This window comes from Scomber japonicus, chromosome 22 (genome assembly GCF_027409825.1).
Source record: "Scomber japonicus isolate fScoJap1 chromosome 22, fScoJap1.pri, whole genome shotgun sequence".
NCBI lineage: Eukaryota > Metazoa > Chordata > Actinopteri > Scombriformes > Scombridae > Scomber > Scomber japonicus.
The window spans coordinates 8791329-8811433 of NC_070599.1; the positions used below are offsets into that span (position 1 = coordinate 8791329).

Below are 20105 nucleotides of genomic sequence, written 5' to 3' on the forward strand. Positions count from 1 at the left end.
ACTTCATGTTGAAATCCACACTTTAGACTACTGGTTAATTGAGCCCATTCAGCTACGACGCTTCTTCTTTATTTTCTTATGAAATGCAAAAGTGTGGTCCACCACGGCAATGTCCAGGCGGGTAAATAGGGGTGTGTTTGCTCTGCTACAACATTGGTTAGCCGCTTGTCAATGTTCAGTCACGTGGTGTCACACGGACGGCCATGTTTCCGAAACACAAACAACAAGAAGAGCAGCGAGCAGCAGCCAGCAGACACATAGTGATACGCAGCAGCGACCGTAGGAGGAGAGGGGCAAAAAAAAAAATACATAAAACACAGAGCACGACTTTCTGAAAGTACGATTCTGTCGAGTGAATACGTTTACAGTGTTTAAAGAGACCAATGCATACAATATATTGGCTGTAGACACGCCGGTCTGGTAGCTACAAACAGTAAAAGGTAAGCCGTGGTTTCCTCTTTGCAGCTTGTCTTTTAGCTAACGCTAGCTAACAGGCTAACATCTTGCAGCTCGGATGAGTTGGGATTTAATAGTGGCGAGGTTAAAAAAAACATTGCTACAGAGTCGTTTTCCACGTAAAAGCCTTTTGTTGTTTCTGGCGTTATTACAGTTCGGTTGTTTTCATTGTAGCAGCCCGAGGTGAACACGGACAGCAGAGTGGAGGTGGTCGTCCCCGCACATTGGCGGAGCAGGCCGGGGAGTCTCTCTCCGCCCCCTCCGCCATCATATCTGGTGTCATTTGAACCTACAAGCCAAGGCCTTAACGATCAACGCATACCTTGTGCTAGGTTAGGTAGCAGGCTAGCTAACACATCTCTGTTATGCAACAGAAATATGATATTGTGGGTCAAAAAAGTGGTGTAATCATCGATGTATCTTTATCCCATCAATCGAGCTGCTGTAGTTAGTTTTGAAAGACGAACAACGTACCACGCAGATGAATCTAGCAACCATTAACTGCTGCTAATGTCAACTTGAGCTATTTTGTGCACGTTAGCCATCTTTCCTAACAAACAATTGAGTATTTTTACCAATTTAAAGTTGCAAAATCGGTCGTTTTAATGTTAGCAATTAGCATTGTTTTACATTGTGCATCGCCGCCGCTTGAATGAGTATCCCGCCACGTTTTTGAAGAGCAAAACATTTGCAAATATTCAAATGCACTAGAAAATACATATTCTGGTAACAACATTATTCCTGAATGACCTTGCTTCAGTTTCCTCGGTGCAAACTTGGTGCTACACAGTAAAAGATGTCGTTTATTTGCCGGTTGTGGCCTGGAGTCTGTAGTATAGTAATGTATTAATGCTCCGCGATCTTTACAGATGTGAAGGGTTAAGTTACATTTTGTACATTGTTAAGGTGCTCTGAATTTCTGCTCTTGAGTTATTGGATTTCTGCTTGTTCTTTACTTATTCTTTTCACTCTCATTTATATGATTTTCAACCAGGAGTACTATAAATGAATGAAATTATTTTCTTATTTGAAATCACGTGTTTAAACCAGAGCCTGACTGATGCTGACTTTTGGGGCCAATACTGATATTAAAGTGACAAAAGTACCTGATATTGATATATCAGCTGGTAATCTTATATATACAGAATATACACAAACACTTTTATTTTGCAGTGATCCCTCAAATGTGGTTATCAAACACTTGTGACAAAAGCTTGTGTGATATTTTACAGTTTAATGATAAACTTTATTGTATTACTGAAACATTAAACATTACAGTGAATGTTATAATTATACATATAAAAACAATTTGTAACCAAAACAGCATGTTATGTATGTATGTATGTATGTATGTATGTATTGGGCTTGGATTAAGAAAAACAATCAAATGCATAACATTAAATTCTGCCATTATAAAAAGTAAAAAACAAAAAACCGAGCAACATATATGCAGATACTGATATACTTGTGATAGGCAAGTATTGGTGGACTGATACATTGGTCGGGCTCTAGTTTAAACCCAATGCTCATTAAATTACACTACTATCAAATAATACTTAGATATTTATGAGGTGTTCTTGACAGTAGACTAAAATGAGTTCATCAACAGTTGTGGCAACCAGAGCTTTGATGAAAATGGTATAAAAGTCTTATTCAATTTTACCACCATGACGGTTTTATGTTGTCACTTAAGTTAGTATAGAAGTTGACATAACTACAATACACACACACACCATATACCCCCCACCCTCCCCCTCCAAAAAAGAAAAGAAAGTGTAATATTTCAACAAAATAGTATCTATTGTTGTAAACATGCGTATATTGCAATATTATTAGTTTATATTATTTAATGTCATTTGAACTACTTGGAAAGTAGACTGTTGAAAATACTTTGCTGAATTTTCATCATTATTACACATTACAGTATTAATAATTATAAATTGCACTGAGACATAATGAGTTGCAGAAGTTTCAACACTAACAGTAAACAGCACAGGATCCACTAGTGTTGCTATTAAAAGATTTTAAAAAGCCAAGACTGCCATCTACAGTCAGGACAAGTTTCCAAAATCAAGTTGTTGTTTACATTTGATTTTAAAATGATTTAATGCAAATAAATGGTGAACCTGCCAAGTGCTAATATAATAGAATGCCAGTGGGCAACTAACTTGTATTAAAAGCTCAGTTTTCCACTTCTTACAAAAAAATCTTTCATATAAGTAAACATGGATGTGTGAGCAATATTAAAAAAGTATCATGTGTAGTATTACAGTTCATATTTTGTGTTGATTTGCCTCATAAGAGACCTCTAACTAGTGTGAGTGGTTGTGTGGTGTAAGGATGGCTGATTAAAGCATTAAATGATTTTTAGCATTTTGACATTGATGATATTTGACACTATTTTAAGCATGCTCAATTGTGTTACATGTGGGGGTCATTGAGAATAAAATACTTTTTCCAGCCAGTCCTTTTGCACACTCAGTTAAACCGACACGCGAGTTGAATTCTTTTATAGAAATTGGCTTCAACGTGGTCATGAAATGGGTTGTTTTTCACAAGCTTAAATTGTTAGGCATTGCATATCCATAAAAATTGCCCAAATCTACAGAGTCAGGAAAATTAATCACATTAAAAATGATATTTAGCTGGCATAGAAGTGTTACAGGGCTTTTACTAAGCAGCTGCAGGGAGTGGACAGTGACTTAAATGGTTGAAACATTATGTAATCTTTTGAAAAATAGACGAATGAGAGCAAAATTATATAGTTATTAATTTCTCTATTTTCAAAAAGTGAAATGTATCAATAACTGAACCAAACAGGTTAGGTCTGAAAGCATAAGCACAAACCAAAGTTTACAATCATGTGAGAAACGTGATCAAACCTCCTGGTCAATCCAAAACAGTGGTCCTAGATTACACTGGGAGACACCACCACCCACTGATGAGGAGCTTTGGTGATCTAGAAATGAAATGGGGGGGGGGGGGGGGGGGGGGAGTTTGTGTGACTTTGTGTTTTTAAACATCCAAGCAGCATCAGATGGATGATGCCAGCTGACGATTTGCTTTCATAGACTTTTTTTCTATTTATGTCTTAGATTGTTTGGTGAATCACAATACTAACAGCCTCAAATTGATGTTGTGCAGTCCAACACAAATAGTGACCAAGATTTTATTAGCATCTTGTGTTACATCCCATAAACATACACAATAGTTGTTTAGCTAAAGTCGCCTTTAGTTACCGTCTGAAACAGGTTTCTGAGCTTTTCCAAATGAATTGGATGGTAAACTGTTTTGCAAAGTTAAAGCAATAATAATTTCATTAGTGTTAAACGACTCCTTTAACAGTGTACCAGTGGCTCATAGTAGAGATGAGTGATATGGATAAAATCTATCAGTGTATATGTCATTTTATACATCACAAAACGATTTTCTCATAATTCAGACAAGACTCTGTTTATAGATAAAATAACCAGATTTGAAGGTCTGTTTTTGGCTAATCCTTTGAATTCCATCACATTGATCACTCTGACAGTTTATCTTCTATAAAAGAGTCCGGCTCATTGTCAGCATTGCAGACAATGGCCTGATATAACACTGCCAGAGGTATTTAAAGAGAAAGATGCCTCCATATAACTGGTAGACAAAACATCTGGCTGTCACCCAATCTGAACTCGTCGGATATTTTACCAACCCGCAGAGCAAATGTAATTGGCCACAGCTGATAAGATCTGCCAGTGATGAGTTATTTAAGCCTTTGAAATTGACAGTCCCCTGATACCCTTTTAAACCACATTTAATGCTGAGAAACTGTAATCCTAAGAACAAAACCTCCCCCAAGTGTTAATGTAAAGAGAAACTCACTTGTTAACTTGGTGGTTTAAACTATCTTCTGTTGAATTTAAATTTTTTTTTTTTTTTTAAAGAAATGGAATGCAGTTGAATCACATCTTGAACTCAACAAGTGGATATCATGCTGGATATTGTGCGTTACAGAGTAGTACTGCTTGAATGGGAAAGCTAACACAATTTTCATGATGGTAAAAAGGAGCAAAATAAGGTCCAGGTTTAAAATAACCCCAATTATCCAGCCAAGACATTGGTATAACGTGGTGGATAATGGTAGCTGGCAGGGCAAGCAGGTTTCTGTCTGCCAGCCTCTCATTTGTGTATCTGTCAGTACTAACTGTAAGCGATGTTTTATGTGTGGTAAATATGACGGGAATACAGTTAAAAATGTATAAATGTAAGGATGCGGAGTTCATATCATATGGACGCTGTGTGCATGTACAAGCATTAACCGAAGAAACCTGGTTGCCTGGATATCGGTTCAGTTGCCATGACATCTTGAGGAACTATTCCTGACCAGCTGCAATGCTTTAAGAAAGACCTGGTTCACAACATCACTGAAATAGAGTCTTATAATTTCTGGATGGAAAATGTTCAGTGAGAAGCAGAAACGTTGGGCCGTGATTGAGCACTAGACTAGAAATAGCTCGCCATCACATTTATCCAGCGAAGGAATACCACAGTGTTGTTCTCTCAGCTCAGTGCGCTATACAGATTGATCAAATTGGGCCGGTGCCTTTCAGTGAGTCTGAGGCACGCCGCCTTGAAAATAGCGTGTCAATCCAGCGCAAAGGAAAATCAAATTAAACTTCCTTTCCTGTCACAATACAGGCAGACTGTCAAGCTGTGAAAATGCATCTTGATTTATTAAGTGTATGTTTTTGGTTGTGTTTGATTTCTCTAATCCTCTCTCTCAAACTTTGTTTGTTTGTTTTTTTCAGTGGTGCAAAGGGAGGAGGACAGGAAATAAAGGAGTTACCTGGAGGGTCTCCGTCAATCCACATTTCAGTTGGAGCGCGAGGAAAAGGCACAGAGGGAGAGAGAGAGAAAGAAAAAGGAGAAGAGGAGTGCGAGTCGCGTCTGCTCTAGGCAGCTGTTCCAGCAGCCTGTTTCATTGTTTCGGCTGTTATTTCGTTCCTGCGTTACCTTTTTTTGATGAATCAGTTCATATTTTTAACTTTAATGTGAGATATAACTGCTGTGTATATATATAAATATATATATATATATATATTGAAAAAAAAACACAAACAAAAAAAAAAAGAGAGAGAAAACATTATTACTAGCAAGAGTGTTTTATTTTGTTCCATCGTTAATTTCCAAGGTTCTTTTCGTTTCTTTTTTATGTTTAACAACCTTTTTCGGCTGTGAGTAGCAGGAGCTTCCATTCTCCAAACTATTGTCAAAACCCCCTTCCTTACCTAGTTAGGACCTGATAACCTGGTATTCCTCAAGCACCTGAAACTGGCAGCTATTCTCTTTGTGTCTGTGTGTTTGGGGAGCTCTGTGACCACAGCTTAAGCACCACTCAGCCTTCTAGTCACCTAAGCCTAACTAAATCCAGCCAGCTCTAGCCTGGTCCAGCCCAGTCCAGCCTGCTCCGATCATCTGGACAGGGTAAGGAAGCGGAGTCTTGGGCGGATGGCACAATTTAATTCTTCTCCTTTTTGGAATGTATTTATTATTCTTCATATTTTATAACAGAAAATTGTTTTGTTTTTTCTTCTCCTCAGATACTCAGTTCTGTGTGGACGTGAGGAATATGACTGCTGAGACTCTTAACTTCGGCCCAGAATGGTAAATGATCAGATTTTGTTCTTTTCTTTAGTTTCTTGTAGTGAAGAAAAAGAAAAAATGCTTGTGGCTGGTTTGATTTTGTCAACATTTGTGGCCTTCTTGACTGTGATTGTGTATATTAAGTTTCAAGGCATTGTACTACATGTCTTGTGTGTATATTGGATATCACCCCCTGCTAGTGGCAGTAAAAGACAGGTCAGGGCATAAAGAAGACTGGGATTCATTTTTCAGACAGCAAATATCATGTAAATCTGTTCTTATAATATAAAATAAGTTCCTCTTTTACATATACTGTTTAATTTCCCCGGTCAAATCAACCACTGGAAATCAGGACCGTGAGTAAGATATTTAATGAAACAGTGGCCTACATTTACAGAGATAATGGTTAGTTACTAATTGATTTGTCACAGAATATAACTGATAAATTGGTTGAGTTATTTTTCAATTAAAATGCCAAATAGCTTGTCAAATAGACAAAGCAATTTAGATTCGCTTTCAATTTTTTTTCACTTTTTCTGACATTTTTACAAACACAGCCATTAACTAGGACAATAATTGGCAGTTCAATTGATGATGAAAGTAATAGTTACTCCAAGCCCTGGCACAAGAGACCAACCAGCATCTCTGTCCTTAGCTGTGCCATCAGGAGAGATGAAATGCATACCAGTAAATATAACTAACCACATAGAAATAACAGTAATAACATTTAATGACTTGGCTTTTAGTTGTAGCTTCTAAAGACTCATTTCTCTTATAATTACTAATGGTGGTGAAAGTGTTTTTCTTTACCTGAAGTCAAACTGTAGGTACTATGACAGCAGTTTCCTGTCCATCTCTGTCTCCTTCTCTGCTGTTCCTCCTCCTCCTCCTCCTCCTCAGCAGCGAATGTTTGTGTAGCGATTAATGGGAGGGGTAGCCTCCAGTTTGGTAGCATGCCATCTCTAACGGCCTGTGACTGCTGTATGCATTCTTGGTGCAGCGCCAGCCTCGCAGAATATTTCTCTCTTTACACATCTGCAGCTGCTTTCCTCTCAGTGGCCCTTGTAGCCCCACATTTATCCCTGTACCCCTCCTCCCCCATTTTTTTTTTTTTTTAACACTGCCATAGAGTGGTCCGGTTCGTGCGCTGACCACATACAGCTGTCTGGCCGGAGTGTTTACAAGTCTTTTTAATGCCTGTTAGAGTTCCAAAATTATTTCAACCATTTGAGATTTAGCTGGCAGCGGAGCCGGCAAGTATGTTAGTCATCGTGGTAGAATTCAAAGGAAAAACCATCTGCCAAGAATTTCAATTTATGTAACGTGGATGAGGGCAGCCGTTGCTATAAGGCTACAACACTCATGAATGATCATTAACTTAAGTGTATGGAAGATCATCTGCTTCTCAGTCTGAGCTGCGGCCCAAGCGGGACATCAGTATATCCTATGTTTGCACTATTTGCGGTGGAAGCTAAATTTAGTTAAGATAACTGCAAGTAAAGCGGATACTAATATGCAAAAATATTTCCAAGTACCCCACCCACTGGCTTGTTTCCTCAGCTCTCCTCTTATTATGCATAATAGTCCCTGCTCCACTTATTTTTACCGTCTTTGATTCGCCGCTCGCTACCAGCTAGTCTATCATGATGCTTTCTTTCCCTCATCAGTATTGCCTCCACCTCTTCCACCCCGCACCCACCTACACATCTCACAGAGGTGCATATGGTTTTGATGTGGGGCTGTAAGTCAATGACACACTTTGTAGAGGCATGTGAATGGAGCCCATTGTTAAACAGCAGGCCTTGGAAGCCGGCCTGCTAGTAATAGCTTTTTAAAATGAAATCTTGAGATTGGAAAGCTAATATATCATCCGAGTCGAGCCAAGTGTATTCCGGGGGACCTGCGTAGGTGGATGGTTGATTTGTTACAGAACATTTAGTAAATTCTTTTTTTTTTTTTCCTTCTTCTTCTTTCCCTGGTGCAAGATGGATGCTATTATTTTCTCCAATTCACATTAAAAAGGAGTTCTATTGCAGTTTCACAATAGCCCTCTTTTTTTGGTATTCAGTACCAGCAGGGGATTTCACACCGAAAGCTATTGAAAGTGATCTTTCTGCATTATACGTTAGCTCAAGTCAATAACCAGGAAAAGTACTGCAAACATGTAGCTTTAAAAGTTCAGTCTGTAATTTGAGAACAGCACCTTCCTGTTGAAACACTGACCTGACTAATAGCTTTGATTACCTGTTAAGGTGATTCCTCTTTCTACACTTTTGCACCTTCCAAAAAACACTAACATTTGGAGCAAAATCATACAGTTCTTAAACTCAAAACTAAGACATCTGTTTGATACAGGAAATGCTCACGTTGAAAATACATGTTACTGATGTCCAACGATCTGTCTTCACCCAGGCTCCGTGCACTGTCCAGTGGGGGGAGTGTGACATCCCCCCCTCCTTCCCCCGCCATGCCAAAGTACAAGCTGGCCGAGTATCGCTACGGCCGAGAGGAGATGTTAGCACTTTATATCAAAGACAACAAGGTTAGTGGAAAGAACTCTCACAGTATCATATAACATTTTTTTGCTGAATTTCAACAATGTTGAGAAAGTCATCGGTGCTAAAAGTGATGAAACATGCACAGTGCTTTGAAATTTTGGTCTCCATTTACATTACAAACCATCCTCAAAAATGACAAGCTGTTTTAATGGTCATTGTTTTTCTGCAGTCATTGCCAAAGTTTTAAAGATGGCATGTCCTTTTAAATGCCTGTTGTTGTTGTTGTTGTTGTTTAGGTCCCAGAGGACATGCAGGATAAGGAGTTTGCTACTATTCTGCAAGATGAGCCCATGCAGCCACTGGCACTGGTGCCTCTCACTGAGGAGGAGCAGGTGAGCCACACACACCCACACAGCTACACTGATACCCTGATAACTACAAATGTTGAATAATTTCAACTGGTCATGTGGTATCTCACCGTGATACAACCTCTGCTCCAAAGCGAGGCGTTCAATTGGTTGACAAATGTGGCTGCAAGCTGACATTCCTAACATTCCTCTCTTTTGCTCTCTCCTATTCTCTCTCTCTCTCTGCAGAGGAACTTCTCCATGTCTGTGAACAGTGTGGCGGTGCTGAGGCTCATGGGAAAAGGGGTGGGTGGGGCTGCCCCGGCCGGAGTGGTGCGAGGACGAGGGGCCACACGAGGCGGTCGAGGTAAGACTAAAGAGGGGGAAAAAATGTCACCCAGACACCCATTAGGAAAGGGGAAAAAAAAACAAACATGGCAACAAATACAGCACAGCATTGATTCAGCCTAAGTGCAGTTATGATAAATCCACAACCACTTACACTAAAGCTAACACAAGTCCAACAGCAACAGAAATGCTGCCCCAAGCCTGAAACTACAATGGCTGCATGGCTTTTATCCAGGGAACGTAAAAAGAGTTTATTCAAGCCAACCACTGAAGTGTTTATTTCCCCTTTTTCTTCCACCATCTTGATGCAGCACACTTCCTCTTGGCCTGTCTAAATAGTCGTCCTTTTGTCCAGCCACACCTGCCTAAAACCACGGGGCTTATGAACTCACCTTGCACACACACAGCACTCCACTCGTATGAATGGCCAATGTAAACACTGGCCGTCCGGTTCAGGACAGCCAAGGACGCAACTGAGAAAAATGATGCCATGTGGGTTTTATAATTTGTGTGCACATTGGTGTCTGTCTGTGTTTGGCTCGAAGTGGATTCAAGGTAATAATAATAATAATAAAATAGTTGTGTATTTTTAAAGAGTTATGAAAGTGTTTTATAGGGCTGATTCAAGGAGATAGAGAGAGAGAGAGAAACAATATATGCACACACAGCATAGTCTTAAATGGCAAGTTGTCTCACCTACGTGTGTTTGTGTGTGTTTGATCAGGCCGAGGCCGTGGTGAAGGTGGATTCTACCAAAGAAGTATTGAAGATGCGGAGGTTGGTTTTGGCCGCAGCGTCCGAGAGATACATCGCAGCCAGAGCTGGGATGACCGGTAAGGAAACCAGCACACACTTGTGAGGAAGTGTTTGTTTGGCTGTAGTAAATCATGGCTCCCAGCGCTACATTGCGTAGTAGAAGCTTGTATCCTCACTGCTGAGAGGAGCTGTCATCCAGAGTAATGAACTGAATAATCCTCTGTGGTATTTTTGTAGCTTTTTGCTCTCATGGTTTAATTTATCTCACTTTAGCAGGAGTCTTCTCTTATCTGCTTAGACTGAACAAAAGCATCTGTTTGTTGTATTTTCCAAGCAGTTTATTTTTTCATGGGGGTCAGCTTCAAATGTATAAATATGGGATATGTGGTGATGAGATGTAGGTTTTAGCTGGTCAGATTTATCTAGGACATAAACTAGTTCATGTTTCAGGATTGTTTTTCTCTGTTTATCACTTCACTGATAAGAATTACTCTTCATTTCCCTCCTTTCCCCAGGGGTGAGCGTCGATTCGAGAAGCCGCTGCGGCGGGAGGTGGGGCGTCCTGGCTTTGAGGAGACTGGAGGTCCCGGGGGCCCAGGGAGGAAGGAGTTTACAAGGGCTGACAGCGATAATTGGCGCACCCTCCGCGAAGAGCAGGAGGAGGAAGAGGGGGAGCCGGGCACCAACTGGAGACTCGCTGGACCCCGCAGGGATGGTACGATAAATACAAACGTTTATCTATTTATTGTAGCGCTGCCTCAAACTGTGTGTGTGTTTAAAAATCAAAGCTACACACGAGGAAAACACAAAGGCCTCATGTGTTTTTTGTTTAAATGCAGGATGGGCAGACCACACACACCTCTGATATTTTATTCACCAGTATGGAGGGAGAGTTGCTGTTAGCTTAGTTTAGCTGCAATATAAAATGTGTTTAAAGAAGCTGGTGGTTTTAAGGGTTTAACAACTAGCGTCCTGCTATTTTAGTGTCATTGCTCAATCAAAACAAGTAAAAGAAACTACAGCTTAAAAGGAACTTCCTGAAATAAGTGATCAACACTGATGATTCAGTGAATACTGAAGGCTACACAGTAATAGTCCATGCTGTAAATTGATTTTTTTTTCTTTTTATTTCACTGCTTTACTATTATATTCTTGTCTTTTTATACACCTTATAAACTCTGAGCCAGAATAGCCTTAAATTGATCTGTGGCTAATTTGGAAGCTGTTAACCCTTTTCGGATAAATGAAGGTGAATGATTTCATTGAATGGCCTATACAGCAAAAGAGCATTAAGTCTGCATTTTGGAAGAGCTACCAAATCCACTGTTGTCTAGTTATGTCACAGTGCTTAGTCTTAGTGAAGTTATTCTTGAATTTTTTTTTTTTTCGTGGAAGATAAAAGACTTGCATTCCCTTAACTTCCTGTTCTGAACAGTTCATGACCAGATGTGCTGCTTGATTCAAAACTATCTGAAGCTTCTGCAGATCATTTATGTTTCACTGGACTTTTTAAAAAGCCCATTTAGCTATAATTTATTGCAACCTGCCCTGTGTAATTACCCTGAATGAGAGCCAGGTTTTTTCCATATGTGTATGTGTTGAACTAGAAATAATTGTAAATTGGTTCTGGGTGATGCAATTTTAATCAAAATATCTCCCAGAGCTCATGTTTAAATCAATGACAAATATTCAATTGTCCACTGTACTGCCTAATCATCCTCAAATAAGGTCATACTAGTGTTAAATGTTCTAACCCACCTGACTACTGATGTGTTCATGTTATTGGCACACCAGCTATATGTAATATGCTTATGTCGAAGTAGCTTATAGACTGTTAAATCAAAAGCAGCACTAAAATCTAATAAATGAATGAAATGTACAGTTCTAACTTACAAAGTAGCTATAGTGACATCTAGTGGCAGTAAAATGATCTCTACAAGGAACAGCAGCTTGAGAGTTTTTAGGCTTTTTACTATTTCTTTTGATATTTGAAGGGCTCTTCTGATTATTGCTCTGACAGTGTCTCAACTAACAGTGGTCCATTTCTTCTCTCTGTCAGATGGTGGTCCTCGCTCAGCAGGCTGGCGGGACCACGGTGGTCCAGGAGAGAGCCGTCGAAGGAAGTTCGATTTCGACTTCCGGGACTCTGACGGTCATGGTGGCGGCCGCCGGCGCGCAGGCAGCGAGGGAGTAGAGGATGACAGGGACGGCCTGCCTGAGTGGTGTACAGATGAGGAAGATGGGGAGATGGGCACTTTTGACTCCTCTGGAGCTTTCATGCCTATGAAGGTGTGTATTGGGGCGGGGGAGGGGGTGAGGTTATATTATTTTCAATTCCACTCTACTCTCACTCTACTCGAATTGAGTAGCTGTTAATGTTTGAGTGAAGTGTTTTATCCAAAATGGGGTCATCTTGTCTCTGCCCTCATGAAAGTTTGTTCCACTCATTTTCTCTTTCTCCTGGTCTCCATCTTTCAGAAGAGCGGCAAGGAGACAATCCTGGAGGAGGAGTTTGAGTTTAAGGGGATAGAGGAGGAGGAAGAGGAGGAGAGCTTCGCTGACATGGAGAGGAACAGTGCTGACGGAGGTGAGGACAAAGGTGAGGAAAGATTCTGGATTGAAGGATTTGAATATTCAGAACGCGTTTCCCCTTTGTTCCATCCAGTTCTACCTAGTCACAAGCATTTCTTAAAATTTGCCTCCTTTCCGTCACTCCTCACCTCCACAGAGAGTAAAGAAGCCGGCTCTGCTGTCATTGATGGAGAGATAAAGCCAGCATCACCCTCCACCTCTCCTCCTATCCACTGTACCCCTCCATCCCTGGAGCTCCCAGGAGGCCCAGTGGTGGACAACACTCAGCTGAGCAACAGCCACCCTGTTAAGGCTGGCACTACAATTAGTGAAGGTACACCTAACTCCATATCTATTGTAGAGAGGCATATTTATTGTACACTTACCTATCAGTTTAACCTTGTTGAGTGAAAAGTCAAGAGTAAGTGTTAAAATTGGAGCTTAATGATAATGTTTCTGCAAAGTGTACATTTACTGTAATTGAAGTGACAGATCCTGAAGTCCCAGTGCGGTTACTTAAGAGCTTGTGACCTCGTACATTCAGCCAAGCTCATTTAGTCTCAGAGCAGCGAGCGTGAGAGGAAATTCAGCCACGATGATATTTTGGTTTGATATCCAATATGTTTAGCCCCAGTCATTTAATATCTTGTTTACTGAACCTGCTGTTCTTGTTCAGATACAGAGCCGGTAGGTGGCTCTGCTCTTCACATCCAACATCATTATCCCACAAATAGAACAACCAAAAATAGCCCCATTGTTTTACTAATGTTTTGTTTGTTGTTTTTGTGTCAGACGTGGCTCCGGTAGGGGGCTCCAAGGCCCAGCTGAGCCCCAGCACCTCCACCTCCTCCACTCTGCCTCCCCCACCCCCTTCCTCTGCTGCTCCTCTCCTCCCACTGTCTGGAGGAGACACCGAGGACGACGAGGGCATGAAGCACCTGCAGCAGGTTGGAAAAACAGGAGGCAACATTTAGAGCATCTGTCTCTGAAATTATGATTAACTCCGCCGAGCGATCTCTTTTCCTGAGAGGTCGGCTGCAGCCAGTGATGACTGTGCCACACAACAAACTAGACTCATCATATTGAATGCACAATAAGTGTGTAGGTGTAGATGTGTCTCAGAGACATTTGAGAACAAGTGCTTCATTATCACATGCTTGATTTAGAAAGAAAGAAACTCTTTTTGTAACACTATAGCCAACATCTGCACATTGATCATTAATGTAGGGAAACCTTTAGCACCACCAAGAGGCCAAGATGTCAACACTGCATACTACAATGTACTGTATCTCTTAATCTAACAGGCATTTTCAAAACTAGTATAAAATGAATGCTACAAGCGTGACTTAGTTTCAGTTTCCAATGTGCTGCTGTGATTACTATCAGAAAGTCACTGCAGCTTTATTTTAGCAGCTCTCCCTGATGACTAAGCTGTATTTAAAAGATTAAAGCTGTTTAAATGTCTTAAATGTTCAGTCTAAACTTCCAAGGTAAATTGATGTGGTGTCATGGCAACCTGTGTGTTTGTATAGGAGGCAGAGAAGATGGTGGCATCACTTCAGGACACTTCTTTGGAGGAGGAGTGTTTCACCCAGACTCTGCAGCAGCAGGAGAGCAGGAACACAGCAGCCGCTCTGCCGCTGTCTCACGAGGCTGCCATGAAGTGGTTCTACAAGGACCCACAGGGAGAGATCCAGGGTACACTCTCACTACTCCTACACACGCAGACAGTATATCACTTCATTATCACGGCTTTGTAAACTCATCCCCGCCTCTCTATTCCACCCACACCCAGGTCCATTCACCACTGTGGAGATGTGCGAATGGTTCCAGGCAGGCTACTTCACCATGACCCTGTTGGTGAAGCGGGGCTGCGACGAGGGCTTCCAACCCCTGGGGGACGTCATCAAGATGTGGGGCCGCGTACCGTTCGCCCCGGGGCCCTCCCCGCCGCCCCTGCTGGTGAGACAGCCACCACCAACGCAGCGCCCGCAGCCCACCCGGGGGCCCGCTGGGACTGTGAGTCAGAGCACAGCCAACATAGAGGATGGGAAGGGGAGGATGCAGAGGAGAGGAAAGATTGATAGACAGGTCACGGTAATAGACTTAAAATCAATCCAAGTTCAGTTTGAGTAGAAAGATAATGTGTTGTAGAAAAAGATGAATATTCTCTGTTAAACATTTGTACAAGATTGTGAAATGATTGATATTATTACACACAACTTGCTTTTTGTACTGTTTATTGTGTTAATTCATTACTTTTCCTCCTGAAGTCAGTGAGTAGAAGTCCAGAGGAAGTGAGGAAGAGTTATCAATACTCAAACTCATTAAACTGATTTTCAGTGTCTAGTAACAGTCACTAGTTACATGTAAGCTTCAAATTGGTAAAGCAGAACAAGGCAGACTACATATTAGCATTCAGTACATGAAGTGTTACACTACATATAGGTTACCATGTTCCTGACTGCCTTTAAACGTGGCACAGGTGATAAGATAAGCACATTCATGACAACCTATATTATTATGGGGAAACACACAATTCACATATGCTCACTTTAAAACATTTATCTATATGCAGAAGACACAAAACAAATTATGTTAGGAAAAGACTGGACAGTTCTCTGTTAAAATGCCTCTGTGAAAACTAACTCTTTCAATTCTTATAAAGGGATAACTGGTACCTTATGTATGATATTGACTGGCAATGGTCTCTTTCCTCTTTCTCTTCAGGGAAATCTGGACCAGGAGCGCCTGAAAAAGCAGCAGGAGCTGGCAGCGGCAGCTCTTTATCAGCAGCTCCAACAGCAGCAGCTATTCCAGCTCATTAACAGGTGAAAGCATGTAGTCCAGGTCAACCTACATGTCAGGACTAGAGCACATTTTTATTCTAGCTTCTGACATTTTCCACTTTTAAGTAATTTTCAATTTTTTTGTACATAAAACGTTTTCTTTCTTGGGTGATTTACCTGTTGAGCGTTGCTTCGCATGTTCTAGGTGCAGTGAGCAGGGTATGATGCCTTCGATGAACAGGTCGATGTCAGTGCCAGATACAGGGTCCATGTGGGACATGCATACCTCAGCTTCACAGCCGTCAGGTAAGAGCTAGCCTGTAATTTGTTTTGTGTGTGCATGCAAGTAGTGAAAAAAACTAAACCGTGATTATGATTTTAAAAATGACCCCATTTTTATTTCCGTGTAGGCGGTGAAGCCAGTCTTTGGGACATAACAATGAATCCTTCTACTCAGGGTCCAACTCTCGAACAGCTTCAAAAGGTGGGTTCAGTCATGAGATTTTCATCCTTAGAGCACAAATTCATCATTTGCACGTTTTGCTTCTAGGACCTACACTGCACACAGTCGACCATGTGATTTTTATTGTGTTTTTAATCTGAGCACTCCAAAGAAAAACTCATTTTTTGTGCTTTTTTACTTCAATCGACAACATTTTCCCTTCAGCTCCAGCAGGAGAGGCGAGACGCTGAACTCAGGGCGAAGCGTGAGGAGGAGGAGCAGCGCAAGAGGAGGGAGGAGAAGAGGAGGCAACAGGAGGAGCAGAAGAGGAGGGAGGAGGAGGATCTCTTCAGACGCAAGCAGGTTAGCCATTTTATATATGAACTAAATGCCAAAAAACGTTTGGACACGCTGTGGACTAAGGTTTTAAAAAAAAAATGCTATTGTATTTTACTTTTTGGGTTTATATAATTAAGGGATTAGAACTGGTAATCAAAAAATTGTTTTATTATAGGAACACAGACTATCGGTGTAAAACTATATTGATTTATCACCTGGCTCTAGTCTCCATTTATATACATATTTTTATGTATTTGAGCTCTAAAGTGTTTGTCCTATCTCCCAGCAATGTCGTCAGCAGCAGGAACTGATCATGAAGTTGCTGCAGCAGGCCCCCCAACAGCAGGGGCCTGGGGCGAGCAGCTCAAGCTGGAGCGGTGCTTCCTCCTCCGGCCTCACCAAGTCAGGAAAGCCCCAGGCTCTGGCTCTGCTGGAAATGCAGCAGGAGGCCGAAAGACTGCTGAAACAGCAGCAGCAACAACAGAGAGCCCAGCAGCAGAGAGAACGCGTGAGTTTCAGCAACTTAAAATTATATGGGGTTTTTTTTGGTGGGGTTTTTATTTTGTTTTCATACAGAAATAATGACAGGGAGCGCACACTGTAGGCAAACACGAATAGAAATGTCTTTTGTCATAACGATGAGCTGGATTTTCTCTCTCTGTTTCCAGCACTCCGGCATGTCGATGGGGAGTTCTTCCATGGGAGGGCAGTGGGCGGATGGCGTCGGCATGTGGGGCGGTCCTGGAGGCATGGAGGGTAAGGGTGGCAGCGGAAGCTCTTCAGGCAGCATGGGCATGTGGGACGAGGCCGTGAAGAACCAGGCCAGCCTGCGTGGCAACAGCAACAACAACATGGGTTTGAAGAGCAGCCGCAGCAGCCCATCACTCAGGTACGAGAGATGAAATTAAATGAAGTGAAATGCATTTTAATGTACGCCGGAGGAATACTGAGTGGCCTGTTGTAAACTCTGCAGTTGGGTTATGTGGTTGCACCCGTTATGTTGTAACAAATATCTGTGTCATTGTAAAGTTACATAATTACCTTCTGCTAGCAGTCTGCTACATTTGTCATCAACTTTTTCGACCTTCTGTGGCAAATATCATCGTAACGTTTTATATCCGAAGCTAATAAATATGCACTCGACCCCGTTCGTCCTCTGCAGTGATCAGTACATGATGCGTCGGAAGCGGACGGAGGAGGAGGAGAAGCTGCTGAAGCTGTTGCAGGGCATGAAGCCTCAGGACGGCTTCACCACCTGGTGTGAACAGATGCTGCACGCTCTCAACACCTCTGCCAACAACTCCTCTTCCTCTCTGGATGGTAAGCTCCTCAGCTTTTATGTATTTAGCAAATTACAAGTGTGTGTGGAGAGTTCATACATAGGTGAGCGCCGCTTGCTAAATGCAACACATCTATAGCGTTTATATTTACGCAAGCTCCCTCCTAAGTGGAATATAAATGTGAATTAACCTTAAATGATTTCCCTGCTGTAATTAATACATGTTTTTGTTTTTAGTTGCAACAATTGTGGCATACCTGAAGGAGGTGGAGTCTCCCTATGCAGTGCTGGACTTCATCCGGTCCTACCTAGGGGACACAGTGGAAGCCAAAGAGTTCGCCAAACAGTTTCTGGAGCGACGTGCCAAACAGAAAGCCAACCAACAGAGACAGCAGCAGCAGGTAGGCTTGTGCTCAAAGGGGTTTTTGTAAGTGTAAAACAGCATATGTCTGAAACATAACCTGTTGGATACACCCCCTCAGTTCAGGATCCCAAACTAAACAAGTAAAGAAAAAACAGACACTTTACTGGCTAAAACTTTGGCACAGACTTCCTTCTCTCTGTGCATTATGAGTAGTTATCATGTCCGTTAATGGCTGCTGTCATTGCTGAGAGAATAGAGATAAAACATTTTCACAAGAATCAGAAGTTACTCCATTTACTGAGCACACTGTGTCCAATGTGACTGTTTTCATCTCAAAAAATTGTTCTTTAAAGTAATTCATTCCACTTTAATGGCTGCTCCAGACTTTTTCTCTTAAAGAATTATAATGGCAGTACAAAAGTTGGATACTAGTTTGCACCTGTCTAATGTAAAATCAGTGAGGGTTTTGTCAGGAATGAATGCAGCAAAGCAGCGTTGCTGTTCACATTCATGTCTGTACCTGTTATCTGTTGAAACATCACATATTTGTAAGTTAATTGGAGGTTACAGTTCTGATTCATTACCTAAACAGAGCTGTGCACATAATACTAGCAACGTCTCCAGTCGCATGATGCATTCAAAAAAGGAGTGTCTTGCAGTAAGATGTACATAAAATATCCCAAATGATAAACTATAATGATGGAAGTGATGAATGCCTTGTACATTTGATTTGTAAAGAGCACGTACATATTTGTCAATGCAGTTTTCATATGAAACATTGTTTTAAAATACTATTTATAGGTTTAAAATTCCAACAATAGAACGCCTTTAAGCATGTTGGACAGGGTTACCTATATAAATTCCTCCTGTCCTTTTCTTTATGATAACAGTTATCAAAGGAAGTGGCTGGATTGAACATGAACTTCCCTCTGCAGGTAACATACCTCCAACATGCCTCCATACAGTACACACAAACACTGAGCTGTCAGTGAGGCGGAGAGAGTGATTGTCACTGTGTTTATTGACACTGCTGTTACTACAGGCGTGACAATTTTTTTTTTTCTTCTAACAACAATAACAGGAGATAACATAATAGACTCCACGTGCTGCTCCTTGCTTAGTGGACAAACAAGCCATTGTTGTTGCATAGCCCCACCTAGCAACTTAGTAATCGTCTGTTTCCAGTGGCTATGGAATATATTAAGCTACAGGAAAGCAATATTAGTCAGCTGGTAACTGAAAGGCAGTCACAGTTACAATGTTTAACATAGTTTCATCTTAATTAAAAACCATGGTTTGCTCCCGTTTTTCTTTTCTTTTAGGACTCAATGCGAGGTATGAATCCAAGCACCCTGCAGTCCATGTTTCAAGCCAACCACATGGGCAAGGCTGGTCTCTATGACAACCAGGGGGGAAAGATGAAGAAGAAACAGCCCATGATGCTGCACTCTGACCCCAGCATCTTAGGTATGTCACCTTTCTCCATTTCCATACTACACATAGTAACCTTATTATATGAGTAGGATGTTTAATTGATAGGAGCAACAGTCTGACATAAATAAAACACACTTTTACATCAAGGTAGCAACTTAATACACAAAATGAGCCCAAATGGAAAACGTCATCATCACCAAGACGTGTTTGCACCCATTCCAGGTGGTAAGGCTTATAGAGCAGGATTATATCTGAAGGATTATATCTGAAGTGCGCTCTTGAAGTAAATGTTAACAGGTGGTGAAATAAATGGGATTTCGGTTAAAAAAAAAAAAAAAAAAAAAGTGTTTAGATTTATTTAAATATAGAACAAAACCGTGGAGAGTTTGCTTAAATGTGACAACTATCCTCCTTTTTTTTAAAACTTTTTTTCATGTTAAAAAGTCCTACATAAACAAATGTAAATGTATTCTCACATATACAGAATGCAACAGAACTCTTCAAATACTGTCTGGATCATGTCTTTATCCCCTGCCTACAGCATTAAAGGCAGCCCTGTGAACTCCCCTGTGTCCCGCCCTCCTCTGATCTTACTCTGCTCTTTCCATCTCCCCTCTCTCTCTCTCTGTCTCTCTCTGTCTCTCTCTGTCTCTCTCTGCCCCCTCCCACCTGCAGGGTACTCATTCCACAACGCGGGCGACTGTCTGAGCCTGAATGAGATGGAGATGGTGGAGGATTACTGATGTGACGCAGCGCAGCAGCAATAGCTACCTGAGGCCTTCTGTCTTTTAATCAGACAAACCTGATGACGAATGTGCACTGCTGGGGGAAACGGGGGGTGGGGGTGGGAGTTGGTGGTG

At 41.4% G+C, this 20105-nt stretch overlaps 1 protein-coding gene across 6 annotated transcripts; it reads left to right on the top strand.

The window, feature by feature from the left end:
• Positions 1–221: 221 nt before the first annotated feature.
• gigyf1a (GRB10 interacting GYF protein 1a) lies at positions 222–20082 on the top strand. 6 transcript variants are annotated; one of them, XM_053342890.1, is made up of 25 exons: positions 222–440; positions 5244–5919; positions 6036–6099; positions 8491–8620; positions 8873–8968; positions 9173–9290; positions 9996–10104; positions 10543–10742; positions 12087–12316; positions 12506–12626; positions 12756–12932; positions 13391–13545; positions 14131–14296; positions 14394–14695; positions 15329–15429; positions 15593–15693; positions 15798–15871; positions 16055–16192; positions 16455–16676; positions 16837–17057; positions 17331–17488; positions 17685–17848; positions 18702–18746; positions 19134–19278; positions 19921–20082. In XM_053342890.1, exons 3-25 carry the CDS (start codon positions 6065–6067, stop codon positions 19986–19988), a joined length of 3276 nt encoding a protein of 1091 aa, XP_053198865.1. In that variant the 5' UTR covers positions 222–440; positions 5244–5919; positions 6036–6064; the 3' UTR covers positions 19989–20082. The 6 variants fall into 6 exon arrangements, with proteins under 6 accessions (XP_053198865.1, XP_053198867.1, XP_053198869.1 ...); XM_053342892.1 differs by having other exon boundaries at positions 15599–15693; XM_053342894.1 differs by having other exon boundaries at positions 14394–14617.
• Positions 20083–20105: the final 23 nt, after the last annotated feature.